The following is a 9,284-nucleotide window of genomic DNA, read 5'->3' as shown; positions in this document are numbered from 1 at the left end:
ATTTTTGACAACTTCCAATTTTCCTAGATTCATACTTCTTACATTCCATGTTCTGATTATTAATGGATGTTTGCAGCTGTTTCTTCTCATTTTGAGTCATGCCACATCTGCATATGGAGGTCCTGAAAGCTTTACTTCATCCATGTCATTAAGGTCGGCTGTACTCTGAGGAGGCAGCTCTTCCCCAGTCATATTTTGAGTACCTTCTGACTTGAGGGACCCATCTTCTGGCATTATATCGGACAGTGTTTCAGGGCTGTTCATAAAGTTTTCCATTAATATATCAGACAGTGTTTCACTGCTATTCATAAGGTTTTCAGTACCCAATTCTTTGAGACGTAGATGGCCTCTTCCTTCTTCCAAGTATGTCCTAGTCTGAAACCTGTCCACCATGGGTGACCCTGCTGGCATTTGGAACACTGGTGGCATAGCCTTCAGCCTCACAGCAACATGCAAGCCACCACAATACAACAAACTGACAGACACGTGGTGGAAGAGGGTTGGATAGGTTATTAATAATGTAAATAAAATGCATAGCACCCTTGGGTGGGTGGGACTGTGCAAATAAGGTGCATGTATGGAACACTCGTGAGGAGACTGGTCAGTTTTGCCATCTTGCTAGGCTCAAAAGAGAGCCAGTTCCAAAGCGACCTTGGGGGTGGGGGAGGCTGACTACTACCAAGAAGGAGAGACAGGACAGGAGCATGCTCTGTGGACCCAGGGTCGCTGTGCAGGAACCACCTCGATCCAGGGAAGAGCTGCAACCCTGGAGAGATGGTGACAGATAGTGAGAAGCAGTGGAAAAGAAGTGACGGCAGAGAGGTAGAGGCAGCAGAACCACAAGACCGTGGGAGACAGCATGGTGGTTTTCTGGACACACGGACGGAGAAAGCTGGGCACTTTTAGGAAGGAGGTGTGCTGGTGGGGAGGGTGCCTCCAGGCACTTGGCAGAGCTACGTTTGCCAAAACACAAAGCTAGAGCTGAGTGCCTTCAGACCGAGGCTTCCTGCTGAAGTGGGGTGCCTCTGGGCACTTACAGGCAGAGCTTAAAGAGCTATGTAACTGTTGCCCAAGCAAGAGGCCAAGGAAGCACGGAACCAAGGGGGCATGGGACCAAGGGACTGGGGCAAGAGAGAGGTGTGCCTGTAAGCACTGATGACAAAAAGCTGCTGTATTAGACTGGGAATGTGTTAGACTGGGTTCTCCAGAGAAACAAAAATCAGCAAAGCTTATATATATATATATATATAGAGAGAGAGAGAGAGAGAGAGAGAGAGAGAGAGAAACTTATCTTAGGAAAATGGCTCACAAACATATAGAAGCTGGCAAGTCCAAAGTCCCTGGAGCAAATGTCAGGCAGGAGGCTTTTCTTAGCTTCCGCAACTGCAGGGGGGCTGAGAAGCTCAAGGCTGGCAGGCAGTACACTGGCTGTTGACTCCAATGAATGATGAATCCAAAATCTCCAGGCCAAACGATGGACTGCTCACTCACGGACAGTTGTAGGCAGCACACCAGAATCCTCATCCACAGAAGAATGTCTCTCTTCCCAAGATGTCCCAGGATATCCTGGAAGCAGGCCACACCCCTAGGGAAACTCCCCTTGACAGATTGGTCACTCAGAACACAGTCATCCAATCCCACCATGGGAACAACCACACAGAACTGGGGTCCAGCCAAGTTGACACACAGCTCCAACTATCACAGCTGCCCTGATCGAAGAACTGTATCCTGAGTAGTTTCTGATCCTGAATTTTAATCTGTTACTTCCCTAATAAACCCCATAGTTGTAAGCAGTGTCTGTTAATTCTGTGTGGCCATTGCAACAAGTTATTGAATCCAGCGAGAAGTAGAGTGCCACAGTAGGGATGTCTGGTGTCAGAATGGGTAAGAAGGCATGTCTGACCCCTGCCTCATAGGAATCAGCCTTGGACTGTGAATGGAGATAATTATTCTGTCTCTCCCATGTGAATTTAGAGGAGGTCAGACACCTCCCCTTGACATTAGTACAAAAGATAAAGAAAGAATCCTGAGAGCAGCCTGGGTAAGAGGAAATGTTACCTACAAAGGAGAACTAAGCTCTGATTTCTGGGCAGAAACGAAGCAAGGAAGGAGGCAATGGGATGACATACATAAGACCCTAAGGCAGAAAAAGGTTACTAACCAAGAATTATATTGTTGTTGTTATTATAGGTGTTGTCTAGTCATAGTGATCCTATGGACAACAGAACAAAACACTGCCTGGTCCTGCACCATCCTCACAACCCTTCCTATACCTGAGCCCACTGTTGCAGCCACTTGTGTCCATCCATCTTGTTGAGGGTCTTCCTTTTTCCCTGACCCTCCACTTTACCAAGTGTGGTAGTTATGTTTGTGTGTCAACTTGGCTGGGCCTGGTTGAGTGCCTGGGCAGCTGATGGTGGTATTCCCCATGATGAGATTGGTAATCAACTCCATGGTGGAATCTACTGGGAGCAGCTGAGTAGCTGCCTTTGGGAATGTGGTCTGCTTCCTGTATATAAGGAGAAGCCTTGGGAATGGTCTCTAGCCTATGGCACGCTTGGGCCCTGTATGTAGCCATGTCGTTGCTCAGCAGCCTGCCATGCTCTGCCAACCTTGGGACTTAATGGACTTAAGTTAATTGCCTGCCATGTGGTTTGGTAACATTGTGACTGTGCCTTTTTACTTGTCAACCTTAGGCTTGTTAGTCTCAGCAGCCAGCAGCTGTCTGAGTGAAGAAATGCCTCTAGCTCCAGTGGGCTGGGAGCAGGAGGCAGAGCTGGACCCCAAGGTTGAGGGGCTTTCACCCAGCCCCTAGAGCCTGGCACTTTGAACTTGGACTTAAAGCCTCCAAATTGTAAAAATAAACTCCTGTTTGTTAAGGCCATCCCATTGGTGGTATATTTCTGTCAGAGTGGCACTAGGGAACCAGAACACCAAGCATGATATCTTTCTCCAAAGACTGATCTCTTCTAACAACATGACCAAAATGGTGAGATGAAGTCTGTCTGTTCTCATTTCTAAGGAGCTCTGGTAACTGCCTAAGGCACTTGACTGCTAACCAGAAGGCTGACAGTTCAAACCCATCATCCACTTCTTGGAAGGAAGGTTAGGTAATCTACTTCCACAGTGATACCACCTCGGAAAATCAAAGAGCGGTCGCTATGAATCAGGTCTGACTTGACAGCACATAACAACAACACCTCAACAAAGGAGCATTCCCGCTGCAGTTCTTCTAGGATAGATTTGTTCTTTCTTCTGGCAGTCCATGGGACTTTCAATATTCTTCTCCAACATCACACTTCAGAGGCATCCATTCTTCTTCAGTCTTCCTTATTCATTGTCCAGGTTTCACATGCATATGAGGCGATTGAAAATACCATGGCTTGGGTTAGGCGCACCTCAGTCTTCAAAGTAACATCTTTGCACTTCAACACTTTAAAGAGGTCTTTTGCAGCAGATTTCCCCAGTACAATGTTGTTATTTGCCATCGAGTTGGACCCAACTCATAACGACCCCTCCTTGGGTTTCCAAGGCGGTATCACTATGGAAGTAGATTGCCCAGCCTTCCTTTACGTCATCTAATTTCTTGACTGCTGCTTCCATGGGTGTTGATGGTGGACCCAAGTAATAAGAAATCTTTGACAATTCAATCTTTTCTCCATTTATTGTGATGCTGATTATGGTCCAGTTGTGAGGATTTTTGTTTTCTTTATGTTGAGGTATAATCCTTACTGCAGACTGTAGTCTTTAATCTTCACCAGTAAATGCTTCAAGTCATTTTCACTTTCAGCAAGCAAGATTGTGTCATCTGCATGTCACAGGTTGTTGATGAGTTTTTCTCCGATCCTGATGTTGTGTTCATGGGGAAAGGATACAACCCTGATGCACTCCCTTCATGATTTTAAGCCATGCAGTTTCTCCTTATTCTGTTTGAATGACAGCCTCCTAGTCTATGTACAGGTTCCTCATGAGCACAGTTAAGTGTTCTGGAATTCCCATTCTTCTCAATGTTATCCACAATTTGTTATGATCCACCCAATCAGATGCTTTTGCAGAGTCAATAAAACACAAGTCAACATCTTTCTGGTATTCTTTGCTTTCAGCTAAGATCCATCTGACATCAGAAATGATATCCCTTGTTGCATGTCCTCTTCTGACTCCAACTTGCATTTCTGGAAGCTCCCTGTCAATATATTACTACAACTATTTTTGAATTATCTTCAGCAAGATTTTACTTGCATATGATATTAATGATATTGCTCGATAATTTCCACATTATGTTGGATCACCTTTCTTTGGAATGGGTACAAATATGGAGCTTCTAGTCAGTTGGCCAGGTAGTTGTCTTCCAAATTTCTTGGCACAGACGAGTAAATGCCTCTAGTGTGGCATCTGTTTGTTGAAAGATCTCAATGGGTATTCCATCAATTCCTGAAGCCTTGTTCTCTGTCAGTTCCTTCAGTGTGCTTTGACTTCTTCCTGCAATACCATTGGTTCTTGAACATATGCCACCTCCTGAAATGTATGAACATTAACCAATTCTTTTTGGTACAGTGACTCTGTGTATTTCTTCCATCTTCTTTTGATATTTCCTGCATCACTCAATATCTTGCCCATAGAATATTTCAATATTGCAACTTGAGGCTTGACTTTTTCCTTCAGTTCTTTCAGCTTGAGAAATGCCAAGTGTGTTCTTCCCTTTTGTTTTTCAAACTCCAGGTCTTTGCACATTCCTTATAATAATTGACTTTGTCTTCTCAAGCTGCTCTTTTGAAATCTTCTGTTCAGCTCTTTTATCTTGTCATTTCTTCCATTTGCTTTAGCTACTGTCCATTCAAGGGCAAGTTTCAGAATCTCTTCTGACATCCATTTTGGTCTTTTCTTCCTTCCTGTCTTTCTAATGACCTTTTGCTTTCTTCATGTATGATGTTTTTGCTGTCATCGCACAGTTGATCTGGTTTTCAGTCATTTGTGTTCAATGTGTCAAATATACACAGCGGTCGGGGGAGATGACATGTCTTAACTGGGGTCACTGATAGGATGTGGTGATATTTGGAAGAAGGCAGGTGAGCTGCCCCCTTTCTGGTGGTAACGATGTGTCTTCTCCCCCCCCCCACCAGGTGTGCTCTGAGAACCTCCCAGCACCCAACACGGTCAGGGGATAGGGGACGCCCAGCGTGCAGGAGTCAGGCGGCACAGAACATGCCTCGGCCACTCAGTGCTTCTCCCGCCCCCAGAGGCCGCATCCAGCTGCACGCATGGCTTGCACGGAACCCTCGCTCCCCGGAGCCTTCAACATTCTAGGCACAGTCGGCCAGGACAAGCTCTTGCGCCTGAAGCACAAACTGAAGACGCTGCACCTGAGCTGCCAGGGGGCTGGCCTTCTTCGTGCCATGGTGCTCCTGACTCTGGGCCAGGACACTGAGGCCCGGCTGTCCCTAGAGATGCTGAGGACAGACTCAGCGGCCCGGTTCGTGGCCCACCAGTGGGCCGGCATGGACGTCCCCGAGGCCCCGGAGGAACCACCAGACATGTCCTGGACAGTTGCCCGCGTGTACCACCTACTCGCCGAGGAGAAGCTGTGCCCGGTGTCGCTGCGGGAGGCTGCCTACCATGCCGCCCTCCAGGCCTTCAGCTCTATGGATGACCCCCGGCTGCCGGAGCTCCAGGCCGAGGCCCGTGACCGGTGTGGGTGGGATGTCAGTGACCTGGGGGACTTCCAGTGCTTGCGCTCCGATCTAGGCACCCTCCCACCACCCTCGGCGTCACCCTTGGGGACCCGGAGCCTCCCACAGCCCATTAAAGTTCCCTCGGGCTGGAGCCGGGCCTGCTCCCTGAGGTCTTCTGGCAGCCCAGCCTCTCTGGCCAGCAATCTGGAGATCAGCCAGTCACCCACTGTGCCCTACCTCACCCAGCCCCGCAGTCCCCCTGGGCCCAGCAAGCTCTGTGGCAAGCCCTGGGCCAGCCCCAGGCCTGAGCCTGCGCCCGTGGGCCATCAGGAGCCCGAGCAGGTGAGCTGGCCCCCTTCTGTAGAGACTGACCCCCCCCAGGAGCCTCCGCTCAGTGCAGTGCCTCAGTTACCTGTGGTGGACCCAGATCCAAGTCCTGCTGGCCCACCTGACCCCTCAGCACCTCCAGAATCCAGAGCCCACTATCCAGTGGAGTGTACTGAGATGTCTGCAGCCCCTCAATCTTCCCCTTCACCCCCCCAGTCTCTCCCCTCACCCCCCGAGTCTCCCCCCTCACCCCCCCAGTGTCTTCTCTCAGCCCCCAAGTCTCTCCTTTCACCTCCCCAGTCTCTCCCCTTACCTGTCCTGAAGGCTACTAACAACCCCACCAAGGACGGTACACCCCTCCCACTTTCTGTAGAAGACACTGCCTCCCAGAAAACCAAGTCGTGCCCACCTCCTCCTCCGGCTCCCCAGAGATCCCCTCCCTCTCCCTCTCCTTCTCCATCGCCCCAGTGTGCAGCCGCCCCACCCTCATCCTCAGACCCCTCGCCCCCCGAGTTGGAGTCATCGGAACAGAAGTTCTATAACTTCGTGGTACTCCATGCCAGGGCCGATGAGCACGTGGCCCTGCGTGTCCGAGAGAGGCTCGAGGAGCTGGGTGTGCCCGATGGGGCCACCTTCTGTGAGGACTTCCAGGTGCCCGGGCGTGGTGAGCTCACCTGCCTGCAGGACGCCATCGACCACTCAGCCTTCACCATCCTGCTGCTTACTCCCAACTTCGACTGCCGCCTGAGCATGCACCAGGTAAGCCAGGCCCTGATGAACAGTTTTGGACGGCCTGGTTGGCTGGACTCCGTCATCCCCTTCCGGCCCCTGGAGACATCCCAGCTCAGCTCCGACACATCCAGACTGCTCTCCAGCCTTGTGTACTTGGACGAACACTCCCAGCTCTTCAACAGGAAGGTGAAGAACACCTTCAAGAAGCAGACGCTGCAAGAGCGAAAGGCCAACTGGAAGAGGGAGCAGGAGACACGGGCCATCCGGGAACAGAGCCAGCGTTTGGAGGGTGAGCGACAGCAGCTAGCTGACATGAACGCTGCCTACTCTGCCTACATGCACAGCTACGTGGCCTGGCAGGCCCAGATGGAACAGCTGCATATGGCTTTCGGAACCCAGATGTCATTGGGGACTCACATGCCCCCCAGAGCACATATGCCTTCTGGAGGACAGGTCCCCGTGGGGCTGCAGCCACCCATGCCCACCTGGCCAGCCTACCCTCAGCCACCCCTGCCTCCGGGGCTGGCTGGCAACCCACCAGCCTTCACGCAGCGCCCCTCCTTCCTGCCGGCCTCCCCTGCAGCCCCTCCGAGCCCTGGGCTGCAGCCCCTCATCATCCACCACGCACAGATGGTCCAGCTAGGGCTCAACAACCACATGTGGGGACAGAGGGGAACTCAGGCCCCCGAGGACAAGACCCAAGAAGCAGAATGACTGAGTGGCCAGGCTGGATGACCTCGGCCCATGGGGACACCTGGACCCCAGCATGGGCTTTGAGTTGCCTCTGAGACCCCTGTCTGCCACCCTCCCTGTCCCCTTTGTCCTCACCCCTTGGGGGAGCAGTGGGAGTTAGCTGGGATCTTCAGTGGCTTTTATGACACGGCCGGGGAGACTTCAGTGGCCAGGAAATAGTGCAAAAGGGGCCGCGATGACTTTCTGGCCTTCAGAAAGGCCGGAATGAGACTTGGTGTTTACAAATTCGCTCGCTCTTTGGGTGGGTGGGGGGGTCTTTTGGGAAATGTGAGTGGGAAATGGGGTCTTTTGATTATAATAAATATTTATTGAACGATTTTCCGGAGCCATTATCCTCCGGAAGACCTTTGCCCAGCTATTTGTTAAGAAAAACTAGGGACGGTTTTCAAAGAGGGAGTCAGGAGGGAAAAGCGCGCCTCCTTTGAAAAGAGCGAACTGGAAATTGCGCGCTGGAGTCTACGCTCATCCTATTGGTCAGAAGATAGGCACATGGTGCTCTGTCCAGCTGCAAGGGAGGCTGGGAAATGTAGTCTCCTAGGCGGCCACGTGTCTTCTAATATCAGAAGTGGATAGAGTAGTAGTTTCGTACACAACCCTTTTCCTCTGAGGTTGGCCTTGTTGGGAAGGCATTTTGGAGCTCCACCACTGATGCTGAATTCAAGCCCCACAGTGTGCCCTTGGGTAAGTGCCTTTACGTCTCTGAGCCGCAGTTTCTTATCTGAAAAGTGAGATTACCTGCTGTTTTTCAGGGTGAGAGTCCTTACGTACTTGGCTGCTAACCGAAAGGTTGGCGGTTCGAGCCCACCCAGAGGGGCCTGAGAATTAAGGCCTGGCATCTACTTCTGATAAATCATCCACTGAAAACCCGACAGTGCAGTGGGACACACGTGGGGTCACCATGAGTTGGAATGGACTACCCTGCCTCTGGTACTTGTGGTTTCCGGGTTGTCAGCCAGTCACGTGCTTATTAACACATAACCACTCAGCTCACTGTCCTCCAGGTGGTCCCGACTCATGGCAACCCCTCCTTGGGTTTCCCAGGCGGTATCACTACAGAAGTAGATTGCCCATTCTTCCTCCCTAGGAGTGGCTGGTGGGTTTGAACCGCCAGCCTTCTTGTTAACAGTCAAGTGCTTAGGCACTATGCCACCAGAGCTCCTACATAAGGACAGCATAAATGCTCATTAGATAGGCATGTCCCAAGGACCAGTCTGATTCAGTGCCACAGGCTTAGCAAGATCAAGAGTAGAGTTAACATTTACTGAAAGACTCTGGTGGCTCAATGACTAAGTGCTCAGCTGCTAACAGAAAAGTTGGTGGTTCAAACCCACCCAACAGCTCTGCAAAGAAAGACCTGCTCCTGTAAAGATGGCAGCCTAGGAAACTCTGTGGGCAGTTCCACTCTGTCACATGGGGTCGTTAGGAGTTAGAAATTACTCGAGGGCACCCAACAACAACAACAACAAAAAGTCAAGAATACATGTGTGACTATAACATTTATCGAGCCCTTAATATTTGTCAATTCTTGATGCTTCAAATATATAAAATCAAGAAATCAACCCTATGCCACGAAGTCGATGCCGACTCATAGCAACCCTGATTGGGTTTCTGGGGCAGTAAATCTTTATGGAAGTAGATCGCCCCACCATCCTCCCTCGGAGCAGCTGGTGGGTTGAACCACTGTCCTGGTTAGCACCCAAATGCCTTAACCACTACACCACCAGAGCTTTTACATCTACAAAACCAAAAAACCAAACTCGCTGCCATGGAGTCAATTCTGACTATAGTGACCCTCCTTGGGTT

The 9,284-nt window shown here is 50.6% G+C and overlaps 1 protein-coding gene across 1 annotated transcript; it reads left to right on the top strand.

Annotated features, from left to right (window-relative positions):
• Positions 1 to 5,258: 5,258 nt before the first annotated feature.
• Positions 5,259 to 7,442, top strand: TICAM1 (toll like receptor adaptor molecule 1). Its single transcript, XM_042782344.1, has 3 exons — positions 5,259 to 6,232; positions 6,268 to 6,274; positions 6,321 to 7,442. Exons 1-3 carry the CDS (start codon positions 5,259 to 5,261, stop codon positions 7,440 to 7,442), a joined length of 2,103 nt encoding a protein of 700 aa, XP_042638278.1.
• Positions 7,443 to 9,284: the final 1,842 nt, after the last annotated feature.

The sequence above is a fragment of the Orycteropus afer genome, unplaced genomic scaffold (genome assembly GCF_000298275.1).
Source record: "Orycteropus afer afer isolate SDZICR_OR568_19922 unplaced genomic scaffold, OryAfe1.0 scaffold00291, whole genome shotgun sequence".
Lineage (NCBI taxonomy): Eukaryota > Metazoa > Chordata > Mammalia > Tubulidentata > Orycteropodidae > Orycteropus > Orycteropus afer.
The sequence above is the reverse complement of the archived record's forward strand: the minus strand, read 5'-3'. Positions and strand labels throughout refer to the sequence as shown.

What these genes read in the sequence shown, in the direction of transcription:
- TICAM1 (XM_042782344.1), top strand. Translation starts at nt 5,259, where the DNA reads ATGGCTTGCACGGAACCCTCGCTCCCCGGAGCCTTCAACATTCTAGGC.